Source organism: Sus scrofa, chromosome 1 (assembly GCF_000003025.6).
Source record: "Sus scrofa isolate TJ Tabasco breed Duroc chromosome 1, Sscrofa11.1, whole genome shotgun sequence".
Taxonomy (NCBI): Eukaryota; Metazoa; Chordata; class Mammalia; order Artiodactyla; family Suidae; genus Sus; species Sus scrofa.
Genome location: NC_010443.5, coordinates 239,891,002 through 239,911,565, shown reverse-complemented (window position 1 = coordinate 239,911,565; position 20,564 = coordinate 239,891,002). Strand labels below are relative to the sequence as shown.

Here is a 20,564-nt window from a genome sequence, read left to right as displayed (position 1 = left end):
CTGGGATTCCTGACTCCTGGGCCACCGTTCAAGGGAAACAAACCTTATGGCCTCCCTTGCTCAGTAAAACAGGAACACGGAGGGCTCACCAGAAGGCAAGCATGACTGCTATTCAGAGGACTGAAAGGAGGCCCCTGAAGAAGGGGCAGACAGGTCGGCAGGCGAGGGAACAAAGGAGACTTGAAGCTCATGACCAGCGTGTCTCGGTCTTGTTCATAAATGCCGTTCAACATTATTTTTTCTATTACCCTGCACCCTCCAGATAAGGACCAGAGAATCCGTTCTGGACTCCAGTACCAGGACAAAAGGTCTCTCACCAGATGCTTATCAGATTGTGCATCCTGTGGTGTTTCAGGAGGCTCAGAACCAAATTAAGTGCTCAAGTGCTGTAACTCTCATTCTGGTTTCTGAGCCAATTCTCTTCCCATTTCATCTAGAAGGTAGTTTGTTTCTCTTTACTGTCATTTTAATTTCCCAGTGTACATGCATCTTTAATATGAAGGCAGCAAGGAAGTCCCACTGAAATAAAAGATGACATCACTGCTCACTCATGCCCAGTATTGGATCTCTTCTTAAGCCCAGACAACCCGCAGCCCTTGAGGAGTGTCTGCTCTCCTGGCGGCCCCAGGATGCCTGGCTGTAGACTCAGAGGCTGAGGCAGGTCTAGGCCATGGCATCCAGGAAGACTACATGGTCAGTGTGCCAGGCAGGGGTCCTGGCTGCACAGCTCAAACTGCTCCTGAGGGTGTCTTCCCAAACCAGCCCCATGACAACCCCTCACCCCTATCAATCTAGTGCCTCCTGCACTTAGGGATGCCTTGGCGTGTCACAGGCCCTTCTGCCACTGCCTCACGGAAGCCCTCTGCCTGAATGTTCCTCAGGGCTTACCTACTCCACAGGACCCCAGACACGACCTGCCTGCATGCCTCACCAGGCCCGGACCCCACCCCCTCCCTCACATCTCCCCAGGTCTAGAGCACTGGAGCCACAGGCTCCAGAGACACAATGGAGAACTATAGCACAATGCCAGGGAACAGAGAAACAGCTAAAGTTCCTTGAGTAACAGGTTCCTCCCGCTGCTAATACGAACCCCCAAAACTTGAGAGGCTCGGAGTGACATGCCAGCATCATCCCACCGGCCCCCTCAGCTATAGACCGCCTCTCAGGCAAGCCCACTGCAGGCCCTCCCAACAGAAGCACCTGGCAGGATCAGAACCCACCTTCTCGTTGCAGGCCATCTCACAGGGCAGCAGCTGCTTGGTTGGGGAGCCCAGGGCCCTCTCCACGAGGCGCACAGACCGCACCAGCTCGGCCAGCTCTCCAGGCTCCAGCGAGGCCGAGTGGTCACTCCCCTTCCAAGTCTTGTCCAAAGTTATGTGACGCTCCAAGACCTTGGCTCCCAGAGCCACGGCAGCCACAGATATTGCTATGCCTGTTTCATGCCCAGAATACCCTATGGGAATGTCAGGAAAGAGCTTCTGATATTCCTTTAAAATAGAAAGAAAAAAAAAAAAAAGGCTGAATAGTGTGGTGCTTTCCATAAGCATTCCAGACTCAACGCAGATCTGGGTCTGGGCCCAGGTTAGCCGCTCACTATCCACCAAGCTCCAGCCAGGAAGATGCCGAGGCTCTCGAAGCCTCTCCTTCCTGGGGATGAAAGTACCTGATGGGAGCTGCTGTGAAGGAGTGGAAAGCACTCAGCACGCTCTACATGATCAAGAATAATGGCTACTGTTTTCCGGAACACATCACACTGCACACACCATCAGGAAGCATAACAGAACTATAACCCGATGCCTCAACGCATTCCAAAAACATCTGTCACATTTAATTAGCCTGAGCTGCCGAAAGCAAGTGTGCTATATGCACAAATACCACCATCAATAATGTATGCAGCCCAATCTCGAAACAATCCTTTGGTGGAAATGATACATAATTTATTAATTGGTTATCTATAATGCACTGGATGCAACAAAAGACATTCTAGGTGGAGCGAGCCTTGTCAGTGAGGGTGACCAGAAAGCTTAAGTACAGCAGAGAGACCCAGCTGGAAGTTAAGGAAAGAGTAGGACGGCTGAGTGGCCAAGGCCTTGAACACCAGGCTGAAGAGTGTATGTGATGGACAAGGAAGTACAGGTTTCTAGGTCAGGGAACTCACCTTTACGTGCTGTGGGTGGGCTGTGCCAGGAGGTAAGGGGTTGGGGACAGGCTGGCAATTCAACCCTGACCCCACTCTCCCATTGAGAAAGGGACAAGAGCACAGTTTGGGTGGAGATGGAAGGGAAACGGGGACCATGTTTCACAAAGGAAGCAACGGAGGAAAATATGTTGCATCACACACACTAAACTGCTAATTACGGTAATCTCTGTGGGATGGGATTACAGATGATGTTCACTTTCTCTGTTACATATTTCAGAGCTGATTGGAGTTTTTTAAAAATCATGTTTAAATTTTTTTTTCTTTTTTTTGCCTTTTCTGGGGCCGTTCCCGCGGCATATGGAGATTCCCAGGCTAGGGGTCGAATCGGAGCTGTAGCTGCCGGTCTACCCCAGAGCCACAGCAAGCAGGATCCAAGCCGCGTCTGCGACCTACACCACAGCTCACAGCAACACCGGATCCTTAACCCACTGAGCAAGGCCAGGGATTGAACCCGCAACCTCATGGTTCCTAGTCGGATTTGTTAACCACTGAGCCACGACGGGAACTCCTAAATTTTTTAAATAACATGATTTAGAGATGAGCGAGAAATGAAGAAAAGACTATAGAACTGGGAGGGACAGAAACTTTAGTTAAAAAGATAGCAGTGTCATTTCATAAAAGGTTAATTTTTTTTTAAGTTAAATATGAAGACTCTATAGCAAAATGTATAAAAGCTAATACAATAATGGGGGAAAAACCAGAATGTCAAGTACTATACTGAGAGAAAAATACAAAGGAAAACTGGCTAACTGCAGTATCAGGATGATGATGTGTGTATATACTTAGAATTCCACCAATTTTACCATCTTTTTCTTTTGGTCTTTTTAGGACCACATCTGGGACATATGGAGGTTCCCAGGCTAGGGCTTGAATTGGAGCTGCAGCTGCCAGCCTACATCACAGCCACAGCAATGCCAGATCTGAACTGCATCTGCTACCTATACCACCACTCACGGCAACACTGGATCCTTAACCCACTGAGCAAGGCCAGGGATCGAAGCCACATCCTCATGATACAAGTCAGATTCATTTCTGCTGAGCCACAACAGGAACTCCTAATCTTACTATAGTGTTTTTGTATAATGATTACACACACACATATATATTTCTAATTAAGTTAAGCTTCAGGAACTACCAGGAGAAACTGATCTAGATGACCTGGGATAGTAAGAGACAGCCAGCTTTGCCCCCTGGCTGGTGTGAGATCTCAGGCAAGTAAGATGTTTCCCCTTCAGGACTGGACTTCACCACCTGTAAACCAATTGAGGTGGAGCAGGCGAAATGCTGGGAGTGAAAGCTCCCTCAAGGCTGTCAGTGTAACCAGTCTGACCTTCAAGGTCACTCAGAATCACAGGTGGAAAATAGGAGAGCTGATAAATAACAGAGAGTGAGAAAAGCCAGAAGTTTCAGCAAGGTCTCCTCCAACTCAGTATGAAGAAAAAGGGGAGTTCCCGTTGTGGGGCAATGGGATGAGCAGCATCATCCCACTGGGATGCAGGTTTGATCCCCGGCTTGGCTGCAGCTGTGGCTCAGATCTGACTCCTGGCCCAGGAACTCCACATGCCACTGGGCAGCCAAAAAAGAAAAAAAGAAAGAAAAAGGAATCTCTATACCCCAAACTTCCTATCAGCATTACTCACAATAGCCAAAAGGTGGAACCATCCCAAATGTCTATCAGTGGATGAATGGATAAACAAAACGTGGAATATCCACACAATGGGATATTATTCACCTTAAAAAGGAATGAAATGCATGGAGTTCCTGTTGTGGCATAGTGGTTTATGAATCTGGCTAGGAACCATGAGGTTTCGGGTTCGATCCCTGACCTCACTCAGTGGGTTAAGGATCCGGCATTTGCCGTGAGCTGTGGTGTAGGTTGCAGACGCGGCTCGGATCCCACGTTGCTATGGCTGTGGTGTAGGCCAGCGGCTACAGCTCCAATTCGACCCCTAGCCTGGGAACCTCCATATGCTGCGGATGCGGCCCTAGAAAAGGCAAAAAGACAAAAAAAAAAGAACCGAAATGCTAACACATGCTACAGCCTGAACTGTGAAGACATTATGCTAAGTGAAAGCAGACAGACACAAAAGGTCAAATACTGTATATTTCACTTGTCTGAGATGCCTAGAGTAGTCAAATTCATAGAGACAGAAAATAGAGGGATGGCTACCAGAGAGAGGCTAGGAAGGGGGAAATGGGCAATTAATGTTTAATAAGCACTGATTCAGAGATCATGAAAAAGTTCTGGGAGTTCCTGTTGTGGCGCAGTGGTTAACGAATCCAACTAGGAACCATGAGGTCGCGGGTTCAGTCCCTGCCCTTGCTTAGTGCATTAACGATCTGGCGTTGCCGTGAGCTGTGGTGTAGGTTGCAGACGCAGCTCGGATCCCACGTTGCTATGGCTCTGGCGTAGGCCGGTGGCTACAGCTCCGATTCGACCCCTAGCCTGGGAACCTCCATATGCCGCGGGAGCGGCCCAAGAAATAGCAACAACAACAACAACAACAACAACAACAAAGTTCTGGAGATGGATGGTGGCAATGGTAGCATAACAATGTGAACATGCTTAATGACACTGAAATGGGCATCGAAAAAATGGTTAAAATGGTAAATCTTATCTATATTTTATGAAAACAAAAACCTACAACCCACTAAGAAAGGATATAAGCCAGCAATTCACAGAAGAGGGACTGCTAGTGGCTAATACACACAGGTAAAGAAAATGTGGAGAGACAGTCATGAAGACGCCACCTTAAATTTTATTTTTAAATTTTTTAATTTTTTGTCTTTTTGTCTTTTTTTTTTGTTGTTGTTGTTGTTGTTGCTATTTCTTGGGCCGCTCCCGTGGCATATGGAGGTAGGCAGGCAGCTGTAGCTCCGATTCGATCCCGAGCCTGGGAACTTCCACATGCCGCAAATGTGGCAAACACAACAAAACAAAAACATCTGTGTAGCAACTCAGGATCCAAGCTGCATCTGTGACCTACACCACAGCTCACGACAATGTTGGATCCTTAACCCACTGAGCGAGGCCAGGGATCGAACCTGAATCCTCATGGATACTAGTCAGGTTCAATACCACTGAGCCACAATGGGAACTCCCTTTTAAATCATTTTTACTTAAATGTATTTATTTAATTGAAGTATAGTTCAGCTACAATGTTGCCTTAGTTTCTAGCATATAGCAAAGTGATTCAATTATATATATTTTTTTTTTTCATATTCTTTTCCATTTTGGTTTATCATAGGATACTGAAAATAGTTCCCTGTGTTATACAGTAGGACCTTGTTGTTTATTTTATATACAGTAGTTTGTTTCTGCTAATCCCAAACTCCTAACTTATCTCTCCCCACCCCCTTTTCCATTTGTTTTCTTTTTTCTATCTTTTTGCTTTTTAGGGCCACCCGTGGCATAAGGAGATTCCCAGGCTAAGGGGTCTGATTGGAGCTACAGCCACTGGCCTACGCCATAGCCAGAGAAACACGGGATCCGAGCCACATCTGCAACCTACACCACAGCTCACAGCAACACCAGACCCTCAACCCACTGAGCGAGGCCAGGGATCAAACTCGCAACCTCATGGTTCCTAGTCAGATTCGTTTCTGCTGCGCCATGACAGGAACTCCCATAAATTAGTTTTCTATGTCCATAAGTCTATTTCTGTTTTGTAAATAAGTTCATTTGTATCATTTTAAGACTACACATTTAATCAATATCATACGGTATTTGTCTTTCTCTTTCTCACTCACTTTGCAGAGTATGATAATCTCCTGGTCCATCCGTGTTGCTCCAAATGGCATTATTTCACTCTTTTCTCTGGCTGAGTATTATTCCATTGTATATATATATATTTACCACATCTTCTTTATCCATTCATCTGTGGATGGACATTTAGGTTGTTTCCATGTCTTGGCTACCGTAAACAGTGCTGCTATGAACATTGGGGTGCATGTAGCTTTTTGAATTATTGTTTTCTTCAGCTATATGCCCAGGAGTGGGATTACGGGATCATATGGTAACTCTTATTTTCAGTTTTTTGAGGAGCCTCCATACTGTTTTTCATGGTGGCTGCACCAATTTACATTCCCAGGGTTGGTTAGAATTTTGGCTACATCTTCCATACAGCGAATGGCCCCATCAGACAACGGCCCTCCCCTTGTGCTCACCGAGATGACACGCAGGTTGACGTCCTCAGGTTGGAGTGGGTACGCGCTGGTGCACTGGAGGAAGCAGAAGTTGGGGTTGAGGGGCTTCACAATCTGATAGACTTGCTTCATGGTGTCCATTGACTGCATCCCACTGGAGATGACCATTGGGCGGCCTGAGGGACCCAACGCCAACACCATCATCACTTTCTTTTTAGGGGTTCAGACTCTCCCTGAAGCACACCCCTACTGTTGTTCTCATGATTCAACTGAACGCCACACACATCTCTTAAACACTGTGTCAGCCACGGTGTGGGAAGAGAGGTGAGTTTGGTGGGTTCCTGTCCTCAACCACAGGAAACACAGACTGCCCTCACTCCCGCCACATTATCGTTTAGCAAAGTACCAAATGAAGAAGAATTCCACTCTTCAGAGAAAAATGAGCATCTTGCTGGATTAAGAGTTTGCACAGCATGGTAGGGTGAGCACGGCCCCAGATTCAAGAGCATGAAGCCCAGAGGTACCACATCCAAGCTGCATGGTCTCAGATACCTTGCCTATGAAGTGAGTAGAAAGTATTATTATGTGACCTGCCTTAGTCCCAAGGGCTATCATGAGGATCAAATGAGATCACTTAGGTTATAAAACCAGTTAAGCTGTGACATGCAGAGGTTGGATATTATAACATACTGACAGAATACTTCTAGAAATCAGAGCTTCCTCTAATAAGTTTTTTTTGTTGTTTTTTGGCTGTGCCCACTGCACTGGGAAGTTCCTGGGCCAGGCCTGGTCCACAGTAGCAACCTGAGCCACACCAGTGACAATACCGGATCCTTAAGCCACTGTGCCACCAGGCAACCCCTCTAAGAAGTTTTATATATACTGTCATAGCCTCAATTTTATACAAATATTTTCTTAGAAACTAAAAATAATTTTTCATTAAAAAATTCTTATAAAAACTGCCTTATCCTTAATTTCAAGTAAGCACATGAAAAAGTGGGAGTATACTGATTGGAAAATCTGTCTTCAAGAGACTCCTTTAGGGAGTTCCCTTTGTGGCTCAGCAGTTAACAAACCCGACTAGGGCCCATGAGAATGTGGGTTCAATCCCTGGCCTTGCTTAGTGGGGTTAAGGATCCAGTGTTGCCAGGAGCTGTAGGTCGCAGACGTAGTTTGGATCCTGTGTTGCTGTGGCTGTGGTGTAGGCTGGCTGCTGTAGCTCTGATTCGACCCCTAGCCTGGGAACTACCATATGCTGTGAGTGCAGCCCTAAAAAGCAAAAAAAAAAAAAAAAAAAAAAAAAAAAAGACTCCTTTAGTGGGTTGTTACTAATGGAGTAAAAACATGAAGGTCTGGACCCAAAAGTATGAAAAAGTTAAACACTCACCTTTTTTGGCTGTCTTTTCCAGATAAGGGAAATTATTAGTGTCCCCAGATCCAACTTTGAAAAATGGAACATTCAGTTCATGCAGAAACTCAACTGCCATCTACAAAAATCCAAGAGGGAGCTCTTTATCACAATTGTTCAAAATCACTGTCCTCAAGACAGGCAAGGAGCCATACACAGTCGAAACCTTCCTCTTGTCCAGCGCTCAACATCTTGAAAGCAGACACAGATTAGTTATCTGTCATTTCATTCAAATTCAAACATTCTTTTTTTTTCTTTTTTTTCCTCTCAGGGCCACATCTGTGTTCTCAGGCTCGGGGTCGAATTGGAGCTGTAGCCGCCAGCCTACACCACAGCCACTGCAACTTGGGATCTGAGCCGCATCTGCAACCTGCACCACAGCTCGTGGCAAGGCAGAATCCTTAACCCACTGAGCGAGGCCAGGGATCGAACCTGCGTCCTCATGGATGCTAGTCGGGTTCATTCCCGCTGAGGCACGATAAGAACTCCCAAACACTTTCATTCACATCCACCCATTCACTTGTCTAACAAACATTGTGTGCTGGCACACACTGGCTGCGAGAATCTGGAAAGGAACTGGACCCCTGGCCAGACCTTCCTTCCTAGACCCAGTGAATAAACAAGAAAGGGTCATGACCTAATCTTGACCCAGAAAAGCAGGGAGTTGAGAAACTGAACACCCCTCAAAGGTCTTACCCTTTCCTTAGGCTCAAACAGCCAGGAAAAGAGGTCATTTTAATCCCTGCCAAAAGTAGAAAAAAAAAGCATCTGATGGCTCAGCTCTGAAACACTGCTCCACCACTAGCAGGACCCATCAAACCCAGGCCCTTTCAGACCCCAAATCATGCTGCCCACAGAAAAACTGAACCTCAGTCACTTTTTTGGACATAGTATCACTGGTTGAGGTTACCTCTCTAGGGCCCTTCACCATCTTATCTGGGATTCATCAATAACACCCAGGAAATTGGTAAATGTCAGCAAATGCTTGCTGAAGGAATCCATGGACCACAAGTTTTACAAGCAAAGTCTCAATGTATTGTCAAATTACAAGAACCCCCTGAATTACTTTTCATTACTATTTTTAAAAAACTGAAGCTAAAAATCAGAAGCAGGGAGAATCGATGTCTTGGAATATTTCCAAATATCTAAGTTCTATCCATTGAAAAATGCTGACGGAGTCTCAGGAGTCTCAGCGAGGTCAATGCCTCTCACACTTTAATATGGGCACATGAACCTGCCAGGGATCTTGCTCAAATGAAATGCAAATTCTGATTCTGGTCTAGAGTGGGGCCTGAGAGTCAGCATTTCTTGTAAGATCCTGGGTAATGCCTCTGGTACTGCTCTGTGAATCACACTCCAAGTAGTGAATCACACTCCAAGTAGCAAGGAGCGAGGTTACCAGCATGAACGGCTCGGGGGTGGTGAGGGACAGCCTGAGAGGGTCATTCTGCCAGCAGGCTCTTTACATCAACCCACTACTGCCTAAGCTTCCTTCCATCTTCCCAGCAGCAACTCCAATCACTGGCTACACTCAGAGAACACATTCCCCATATGTTAATCCTCTAATGATGGAGGGGTTAGAGCTGCTGGAGAGACAGCTCTGTCTAAGCAGAGTGACTAAGCAGCCAGTGAATGGTTCAAAGGCAGACGGCAATCCCCTTGGTCCAAGGGACACCTTTCAGGATGGCCTGAGTGCCACTCACCTCCACGTGTGCTAAGCCACCACTGCCTCCTCCCCTCTGCTTTATTTCTTCCTCGGCTCTCTCTTCCCTTCCATAGTTCTCTATGTCACTCTCTTGTGTATGTGTCTCTCAAAGTGTTAAGCAGCCCTAAGATGGAACTAAAAAGCACTCGTTTTTAATATATTTATTGAACAAAGTCTAATGTTCCCCCCCTTCTCATTCTACCTGGCAGATGAAGAGAGTGTTTCCTATTTTAAGAGGGAAAACTCTATGCTTAAAGTTTTCGTCTAAATAATGCTCCACTTGTGAGAGCGTGGCTCATGATGAAAAAGTCCCCAAGGTCATAAAGAGATGGAAGAGCCCACTCAGGAGAGGTGCAGAGCATGCAGGGGCAAGGAGGGGTCAAATGCAGAAAAAACACCTTGCAAAAGCTCACCTATTCGGGTTGAAAAGGGCAAGTTCCCTCCTGGAGAGAAAGGTGTGCCTCATTTTGCAGCCCTCGCGGGGAGCCAGCCCCACCTAGTGGCCATTTAGAAAACTGCCATTTTGGATTAATCTCTGCAAAGCGTGCCAGCTTCAGCAGTTATCGGGAGAACGCTGGCCTTCCATCCTGAGGCAGTACTGTTGTGCCCGGGGCCCCCTCAGGCTGGGTCAGCACCAGTGGTTGCCTTCTCCCTGTGGACCCAATGGCTTCCTCTAGCCCTATCGACCCTGCTATCCATCCCCCTTCCATCTAGGGGTACAATGCAGCCAGGCAGCCTCACAACTTCTCCCTCCCACCCCACAGCACAAAGGCTTTCTGAGTCTGTCTGGATGAACTCCCTGGGCATCCAGCTGGGCTAAACACACAGCAAAGGGTCCCACCAGCAAACTGGTCTGGGGGACCCAGTGCACTGCCAGACTCCCTCTTAGAGGGGCGCAGTAAATACACTTGTCTAGCTATTTTACTCCAGTGTTTCCCACACTTACTCTGCTCAGAATCCTTGTTTATTTGGGAGAGGGGCTATGATTCTAAATCAATGAATTAATGAGGATCTACACTGGGTGCTCACAAAGCCCACTTCCCCACATTGTGTCCCATGAGAAACTCACTGATCTAGGGGTAACAGAACAAACAGGAGTGGAAGTAGGATTTTCTAAAGCTGATTCCACTCCCCTGGGTTTCTGACCAGGTCAGGTGCCATCGGGGTGGTATGGCCATAGACTCCCCTGGGTTTATAGATCCATGGTGATGAGTTCGGAAGAACAGGGGGTGCTGGAAAGCTGCCCAAGGTGAGGGAATAATGAAGGGGTAGGCATGGAATCACAAAGGTCTCCGCCTGGTGGCCCTGTCACAGCACACCATGCAGGCAGGGGGCGCCCTTTGGCAGGGGTTGTGGAGGAAAAAGGGTATCAAAGAGCAGGTGCTGGGAGGGAAGGGCAGCTCTGCTAGAATGCACCCTCCGGGGGCCACCTCTACATCACAGCTCCCATTTGCTTTCTCAATAGAACCCTCCATTTAGACCAAAGGCATTCTGCTTGTTTCAATCAAGTTCACACGCTTCCATGCAGCTTTTGACCAGGAGCCCTGGTAGTTTTCTTGGTCTTTATAAAGTCCCCCCGTGCCTTAACCCCTCCTCAGCACACAAAGAACACTCTAGGACAGCACACAGAGTGGAGGAAATCCACACTCAGTAAATGCCTACTGTCCATGAGGAAGTTGGAGTGGGTACATACTCAGTTACCTGCCAAAATAAACACGGAACAAAGAACCCACCCACCTCCAACCACCGGGTAGACAGGACTTGCTGGTTCAGCAAAGGGACCTGGCTGGCAAAGCTATTTAACCCTTGCAGAGGTTCTTAAGAATGAATTTGCCCTCTAGCCTGTGCCCAGGTCAGCCAGAATACCAACTGAGAACAAATGGCATTCCTAGGACAGAGGAGCCTCCCTGCCCAGTAACGGCGAGCAGAGAAAAGGGTTCTAGGTAACCGGCCAGCTGTGATTCAGTGGATACAGATCTTGCACCTCACAGGCTTATCTCTTGGGACCCTCACTGCACCCTGTGGGGTGGGCATCTTGATTACCTCGTTTTTACAGACCAGACACCTGAAGCTCAAAGAGGTTACATGATGAGCCAAAGCCCTCAAGTGTCAGCACCAGGACCTGAATCCAGAGTGGGGCTGCAGAGCGTGAGTTCATACAGCAAATGGAAGTGCTTCCTGGGAAAACAAGAGGGTTCCTGCCCAGAGAGAGGCGCCCCCGAGCCACCAACAGCCAGGCTCCTTCCCTCCTCCCCACTGCTCCTGATTCCCATCCTGAAGACACTTGGGAGCAAACAACCTAAGAAGTGACTTTCTGAGCAGCCTCACAGGTGCAAGGAGATGCCCTCCCCTGCAGGGTCCACATCTGGGAGCTCAGGTGTCTGGGAACATGAACTGAACAGGCAAGTCCTCATTCCAGGTCTAAGTCGCCTTAGTGACACTGTCTCTGCTTCTGTGAACTCAGGACAAAAGAGCCAGAAGGGGCTTTGAACAGCAGCTTGTTGAGACACAAAAGGAAATGGAGGCCCAGCGCAGGGAAGGGACTGGCCGAGCTCACACCAAGATTAACTTAGAGCGGAGCAGGGCGAGGACCTAGATGTCCTAACCCTCAGCCCAAGCTGTGTCCCCAACTGTAATTAAGATTGCTGAGCTGGGGAGTTCCCGTCGTGGCACAGTGGTTAACGAGTCCGACTAGGAACCATGAGGTTGCGGGTTGGGTCCCTGCCCTTGCTCAGTGCGTTAAGGATCCAGCGTTGCCATGAGCTGTGGTGTAGGTTGCAGATGTGGCTTGGATCCTGCGTTGCTGTGGCTCTGGCGTAGGCTGGTGGCTACAGCTCCGATTTGACTCCTAGCCTGGGAACTTCCATATGCCGTGGGAGCGACCCAAAGAAATAGCAAAAAAAACCACACACACAAAAAAAAGATTGCTGAACTGGAGTTCCAGTCATGGCTCAGTGGTTAACAAATCCGACTAGAACCATGAGGTTGCAGGTTTGATCCCTGAACTCGCTCAGTGGGTTATGGATCTGGCATTGTCATGAGCTGTGGTGTAGGTCACAGAGATGGCTCAGATCTGGCATGGCTGTGGCGTAGGCCAGCAGCAGCAGTAGACCCCTAGCCTGAGAATCTCCATATGCCACAGGTGCAGCCCTAGAAAAGACAGAAAGACAAAAAATAAAATAAATAAATAAATAAATAAATAATTGCTGAGCACCACTGGGTGCTAGAGTCTGCACAAATAACCACATTTAATTCTCACGACGACCCTACGTGATGGGTTCAGCTGAAGAAACAGAACACAAGAAAGGCAAATAATCACCACCTGCACTCACTGTGAATGAGAAGCAAAACTATATTCACGCTCAAAGTGTGACCCCACAGTCTGTGCACTTAGCACTGGCCCCACCCAGCCAGACTGTGCTACAGAGCATGGGCATGCGCCCAGGGCCGTGAACCACACAGCACGCTTATTGTGAAGACTCAGCAGAGCTTCTGTTTATGCAGGTTCTACCATTCATATGTACTGAATTAAAATACTTTAAAAACAGGAATTTTTTTTTTAGATTTAAAATTTTATTTTGAGATAATTATAGCTGCACAAGCAGCTTAATGATACAGAAAAATTCCTATGTACCCTTTACCTGGTTCCCCCCAATGGTAACATCTTGTAAAACTATAGTGTAACATCACAACTGGGAGGAAGAAGATGTTGATAGGGTCCACTGATCTCATTCAGATTTCACCATTTTCACAAGTACCCAAGTACTTATCTAATTCTATGAAATCTTCCCACGCGCCCAGACTCACACAACCACCCCCACAGTCCCATCAGAGTTATGCCACCAATACAAGGCTCCCTTCATGTTACCCCTTTATAGCCACACGGACCTCCCTGCCTTCCCTAACCCCTGACAACTGCTAATCTGCTCTCTAACTCTATGATTCTGTTATTTCAAGAATGTTAAATAAGCAGAGCCATACAGTGTGTCACCTTCTGAGAGTGCTTTTTCACTCAGGACAATATCCCTGAGATCCATCCAAGCTGTTGCATGTATCAGTTTCCACTCATTTTTATTGCTGAGCAGCATATATTCTCATTTATTTAACAATTTACCCACTAAAAAATGTTTGGCTTCTGGAGTTCCCATTGTGGCACAGTGGAAACGAATCCAACTAGTATCCATGAGGATCTAGGTTCGAATCCTGGCCTCACTCAGTAGGTTAAGGATCTGGCATTGCCGTGAGCTGTGGTGTAGGTCACAGACGTGACTCGGATCCCGAGTTGCTGTAGCTGTGGCGCAGGCCGGCAGCTGTAGCTCTAATTCGACCCCTAGCCTGGGAACCTCCATATGCTGTGGGTGCAGCCCTAAAAAGAAAAAACAAACAAACAAAAAAAAGAATGTTTGGGTTCTGGAGTTCCCACTGTAGCACAGTGAGTTAAGAATACAACTTCAGTGGCCTGGGTCACTGAGGAGGCACAGGTTCAATCTCCAGCCCAGTGGAAAGGGTTGAAGGATCCAGGGTTGTCACAGCTGTGGTTTATATTCAATCCCTGGCCTGAGAACTTCATAAGCCACAGGTATGATCATAAAAAGAAAAAAAAAAAAAAGATGTATGTGCTTCAAAACACCATCAAGAAAGTGAAAAGATAACCCACAGAATGGGAAACGTTTTTGCAAATCATGTACCCAATTAGGGGCTTGTATCAGGAATATGTAAAGGCAAAGGATCTGAACAGACATTCCTCCAAAGAAGATACACAAACAGCCAATAAGCACATGAAAAGATGCTCAACATCATTAGCCATCAGAGAAACGCAAATCAAAACCAGAATGAGCTACCACCTCCTACTCACAAGGATGTCTAGAATCAGAAAGACATAACAACAAATGTTAGTGAAGACGTAGAGAAACAGGAACCATCATTTACTGCTGGTGGAATGGAAAAGAGCACAGCCACTTTGAAACACAGTCCAGCAGTCCCTCCAAAAAATGACACACTGAGTTACTGCATGTATATATACATATGTGTATACATATGCCCAAGATAAATGAAAACACGTTCACATAGAACATGCACATGAATGTCTGTCACTGCATTATTCACACTATTCATACTCATGAAAAAGTGGAAACAGGGAGTCCCTGTTGTGCCTCAGTGGGTGAAGATGTCTATGAGCATCCATGAGGTTGCGGTTCGATCCCTGGCCTCGCTCAGTGGGTTAAGGATAGGGCGTTGCCACAAGCTGTCACAGATGTGGCTCGGATCTGGTGTGGCTGCGGCTATGGCTGTGGCTATGGCTGTGGCCAGCAGCTACAGCTCTGTTTTGACACCTAGCCTGGGAACTTCCATACGCCACAGGTTCGGCTCTAAAAACGAAAAAAAAAAAAAAAAAAAAAAAAGTGGAGACAATCCAAATGTCCGTCAGTTGATATACGGATAAAGAAAATGTGGTATGTCCATAAAATTCAATGTTATTCAGCAATAAAGGAATTAAATACTGACACATGCTACCACATGGATGAACCTTGAAAATATGATGCCATGTGAAAGAAGTCAGACACAAAGGACCGCATGTTGCCTGATTCTATCTATATGCCATGTCCAAAACAGGCAAATCTATAGGGACAGACAGTAGACTGGACGTTGCCTCAGGTTGGGAGAATTGGGGGAATTGAGGAATGACTGCTAATGGGCATAGTTCTTCCTTTGGAGGCGATACACATGTTCTAAAATTGATTGTGGTGTGGTCACACGACTCTGAATAACCTAAAAACCACTTTTCATTTTTTTTTTCTTTTTAGGGAGGCACCTGCAGCATATGGAGGTTCCAAGGCTAGGGGTCGAAATGGAGCTACAGCTGCCAGCCTACACCACAACCACAGCAACACTAGATCCAAGCTGCATCTGCTACTTACACCACAGCTCATGGCAATGCTGGATCCTTAACCTACTGAGCGAGGCCAGGGATCAAACCCACATCCTCATGGATACTAGTGGGGTTAGTTAACTGCTGAGCCATGAAGGACACTCCCAATTGTATACTTTGAGTGGATCAAACAGTATGTCAAACAGGCTGTTATTAAAAACAAAAACAAAACAGAGTTCCCGTCCTGGCGCAGTGGTTAACGAATCTGACTAGGAACCATGAAGTTGCAGGTTTGATCCCTGGCCTCGCTCAGTGGGTTAAGGATTCAGCGTTGCGTGAGCTGTGGTGTAGGTCACAGAAGCGACTCGGATCTCGCGTTGCTGTGACTTTGGCATAGGCCGGCATCTACAGCTCCGATTCGACCCCTAGCCTGGGAACCTCCAAATGCCGAGGGAGTGGCCCTAGAAAAGGCAAAAAGACAAAAAATATATAAATAAATAAAAATAAAAATAAAAGGAAGAAGAATACGTGGCACACCTGTCACTAGCTACTGTCAGAGGAATGATGTCACCACCTATCACAGAGCCTGTGGGAAAATACACCATACACTTGGGAGAGAATGACAGTGAAAAAGGCAAATAACATTTGAGTAGCATTAAGAAAATAGCTTTAGGAGTTGCCTGGTGGCTCAGCAGGTTAAAGATCTGGCATTGTCACTGCTGTGGTCACTGCTGTGGCATGGGTTCAATCCTTGGCCTGGAAACTTGGCTTGGGCTCAGCCAAAGAAAAAAGAAAGAAAGGAAAAGAAAACAGTTTTGACCTTGAGGACCTCCTGAAAGGTAGCATGAATTCCCCAGGGATCCTGGACCACTTTAAGAACTTTGCCATACTCTTTGGTTTATTTATTTATTTTGGTCTTTATTATTGTTGGTTTTAGTTGTCACTGCATTGACATTCCCAAATTAATTCCTTCCATTTCTCCTTATTGGACTCAATACTAAGCACGGTCAGGTTTTAAGAAAACTGTGTCCCAGGGAAGCAACTATTATGCTGGGGGAGGGGGGAATAAATAAACTACTGAGACTAATTCCTTTTAATAAACAGTCAGGACTCAGTCCTCCAAATGAAAGTCCTTCTCAAAGTGATTTCTCTGGGAAAGGCGACACAGGGATACCTTGTTTTACTGCATTGCACAGACACTGCATCTTTTACAAAGTTAAGGTCTGTGGCAACCCTGCATTTAAGTAAGTCTACCGGTGCCTTTTTTTCACTTCATGTCCCTATGTCACATGTTGGTAATTCTCTCAATATTTCAAACTTCTTCATCATCATTTTATTTGTTATAGTGATTTGTGAGCAGTGATCGTTGATGTTACCATGACACACTGAAGGTTCAGATGATAGCATTTTTTAGGAATAAAGGGGTTTTTTTTTCCTTTTTTTTTTTTAGGGCCGCACCCATGGCATATGGAAGTTTCCAGGCTAGGGGCCGAATCAGAGCTATAGCTGCCGGCCTACACCACAGCAACGCCAGATCCGAGCCACTTCTTTGACTTACGCCACAGCTCACAGCAACACCAGATCTTTTTTTTTTTTTTTTTTTTTTTTTTGCCTTTTCTTGAGCCGCTCCCATGGCATATGGAGGTTCCAAGGCTAGGGGTCTAATCAGAGCTGTAGCCACTGGGCTACGACAGAGCCACAGCAACGCAGGATCCAAGTGGAGTCTGTGACCTACACCACAACTCACAGCAATGCCAGATCCTTAACCCACTGAGCAAGGCCAGGGATCGAACCAGCAACCTCATGGTTCCCAGTTGAGTTCGTTAACCACTGCGCCACAACAGAAACTCCAACACCAGATCTTTAACCCACTGAGGGAGGACAGGGATCGAACCTGCGTCCTCATGGATACTAGTCGGGTTCGCTGCTGCTGAGTCATATTAACACTGAGCCCTGACGGAAATGCCACATTTATTTATTTATGGCCACACCCACAGCATATGGAAGTTTTCAGGCCAGGGACTGAATCTGAGAGGCAGATGCAACCTGTGCCGTAGCTGCAGCAATACTGGATCCTTTAACCCGCTGCACTGGGCAGGGGATAAATCCTATGCCTCGGTAGCAACCCAAGCCACTGCAGTTGAATCCTTAACCCACTGTGCCACAGCGGGAACGCTAAAGTATTTTTAAATGAAGGTAGGTACATTTTTTTAGACATAATGCCTATAGACATAAGCAACAATGCCATAGAGTAGAGTGCAAATGTACTTTTTATATTCAGGTGATTCGCTTTACTGAGATCTTTACTGAGGTGGCCTGGAATTGCACCCACAATATCTTCGAGGTACGCCTAAATGTTTAAACCAAAGATAATAACATTGGAGATCCAAAATACTTTTATACCCTTCCTTGGAGATTCTCTCCAGAGCCAATTTGTAGGCCCTGCAGAAACAAACCTGTCTTGTTACTGACTCATTACCAAGTCAGTCAGATCAAAAGTTTCACCCAGGAATTTTATGTCTATTCACATTTGGCACAAGAACAATCAGTAGTTTCCTGAACCCCAACTTGGCCCTCTCTAAGGACTAGGGTTTAGCCGTCCCTGAGTATATGAGTCCCACAGACAGTTACCAAAGAGCAATCACAAAAGGTTCTGAACCCACAGTACACAGACAAGCACAAAACAAGCACAGAATGAAAGTGAGTCATTCCTTGGGCATGACCTGCCCCATCTACTAAGCATGGACCACAGGCCATGATGGTATCTGTGCTCCACAGAATAAGCCTACCTGCTGGGTATTTTTCACCCTTCCCCTTGTCCTCCACCTATGAGTAAACAGGCAGGAGAGATGCAAGAAGAGTGTGTGGTCAGGAGGGCAGGCTCTGGAGTCACCAGGCTAGAATTCACCTCTGATGATCAACAGCTGCTGGCAGCCTCTCTGTGCCTGACGGTCCTCACTTGTAAAGTGGGGATGATAAGTGCCCTATCTCAGGGGGTTGCCAAGAGGAGTAAAAGGGCTGATACACTCAAAACACCTAGCCCAGAATCCAGCACATCACAAACACTCAAGAAATGTTAGATTCCCTTCCCACCCCCCCACTGCGCCCACGGCATCAAGTTTCCAGGTCAAGGATCGAACCCACACCACAGCAGTTACACATACCACAGCAATAACAATGCCAGATCCTAAACTGCTAGGCCACCAGAGAACTCCAAAGATTCTTATTCTTAATCACTTAGCTAGTTAACAGCAAAACCAGAAACAACACCCAAGTCTTTCAGATCCCAAAGACCACATTCTTTCCTGCCTGACCATTATTGATTTACAGATCCTTTAAGGATCTGATAAAAGCCACTAACCTGGGAGTTCCCTTGTGGAGAAGCAGGTGAAAGATCTGGTGTTGTCACTGTGGCAGCTCAGGTTGCTGCTGTGACATGGGTTTGATCCCTGGCCCAGGAACTTCCAAAGCTATGAGCGCAGTCAAAAAAAAAAAAAAAGAGAGAGGAGTTCCCATCGTGGCACAGTGGTTAACAAATCCGACTAGGAACCATGAGGTTGCGGGTTAGGTCCCTGCCCTTGCTCAGTGGGTTAACGATCCGGCGTGGCCGTGAGCTGTGGTGTAGGTTGCAGATGCGGCTTGGATCCCATGTTGCTGTGGCTGTGGTGTAGGCTGGTGGATACAGCTCCGATTAGACCCCTAGCCTGGGAACCTCCATATGCTGCAGGTGTGGCCCTAAAAGACAAAAGGAAAAAAAAAAAAGGTAATAAAAGTGCTCTTAGGTTGCATCTGATGATCCATTTCTGCAAAGCTACCCTAAGGAAACAACTCAAAGCAGAGTAAAAAGATGCTCATCTCAGCATTATTTATAAGCACAAAAAGCTGCATGTCCAAAAGCAGAGAAATGGTTAGTTATGTTATAAATCCTCAAAAGAAGTAATACATTGCTACTAAAAACTTTAAGTACAGGATATGGGAGTTATATGCCAATGATATCTTAATAAAGCTAGTGGAATAAAAAAAACAAGATATGGGAGAAAGCTTGTAGATGGGAAAAGCACACACGGAACCAAATATTTACGAATATAACAACCAGGTAATAAAATATACACATAAAAAGACTTTGAGAGGAAACACATGAAAAAATCAGCCACCCAGAGATTATGGATCAGTTTTTCTCCTTTTTTTCTTTTTCTAAACCTCCCATGATGTGATATTTTTATTATCAACACTTTTTTACATTTGAAAAAGAGCATGTGAAAGAACCTTGAGGCAGGTCACAAGCGGAAGGAACCTGAGACCTGGCACCAGCTGGACTCTTTCAGGATGTGAGCATGGCCATCCTGTGTGCCACTCCCTTCAGGAAGAGGCAATGCCACCTCACCCAGATCTGCCAAGGCCCCTCAGCAAGGGGAGGACTCCTGTCAGAACAGAGGTTTCCTGACTCTTGGTCCAGGCCATTTTTCACTTGAGGAAAACTGGCCCGTGGGGGTCTCTCACCGTCACAAGGGCCTCTGGGGCTCCTGTGTGGCTGCCCGCTACTCCCAGAGACAGCCTGCTTTGAAAACCGTGGGCCTCTAACCTCCAAATCTCACCGAGCCTCCAATCTCCCTGGCCTCCCATTTAGTTGGGCATTTATCTGGTGCACGCCAGGGGGAAGGCTAGGTCTGGAAAGCACAAAAAGTCTGAAGTGAGCAGGGCCGGAGCTGGCTCTCAGTCCAAAACTCCCGACCACCTGCTGTCCCTGAGGTTTGCTAAAATGGCACATGACAGAGCAGCGGAGGGCTCACCTCATCCATGCCAGAGGCAGTGAAGAAGATGCCAACCTCCTCAGCGAATTTCTGCAGCTCCCTGTACTGGGCGTGGCTGAATTCCAGGTGGCGTTTGTGCTCCCCGTAGGTCTTCCCCCAGGAGTGCTTTGAAGTGTACGGCCTCTCCAAGGCTTTCCGATTAAACTTATACTCCAGCTCACTCTTCTGGAACTTGGCGCAATCAGCCCCACACTCCTGCAACATACATTAGGGTTCTTTTCAATGACCTGTCACGCACTCTCAGAGAGAAGAGAAATGCTAGGGCAACTGCTATCAAATCACTATCTTTAAGAACCATATCTATTGACGGAGGCATTAAGAACTCCCAAAGAACAGACTTGTGGGAGTTTCCATCGTGTTGCAGCAGAAAAAAATTCTGACTAGGAACCGTGAGGTTGTGGGTTTGATCCCTGGCCTCGCTCAAT

At 46.7% G+C, this 20,564-nt stretch overlaps 1 protein-coding gene across 1 annotated transcript in view; it reads right to left on the bottom strand.

Annotated features, from left to right (window-relative positions):
- The window catches only part of NANS (N-acetylneuraminate synthase), a 30,744-nt gene that overhangs the window by 1,162 nt on the left and 9,018 nt on the right, over window positions 1-20,564 (bottom strand). Inside the window, 4 exon segments of the mRNA NM_001185139.1 lie at window positions 1,221-1,487; window positions 6,368-6,522; window positions 7,734-7,833; window positions 20,119-20,334. Coding sequence (NP_001172068.1) covers window positions 1,221-1,487; window positions 6,368-6,522; window positions 7,734-7,833; window positions 20,119-20,334 — 738 coding nt within the window.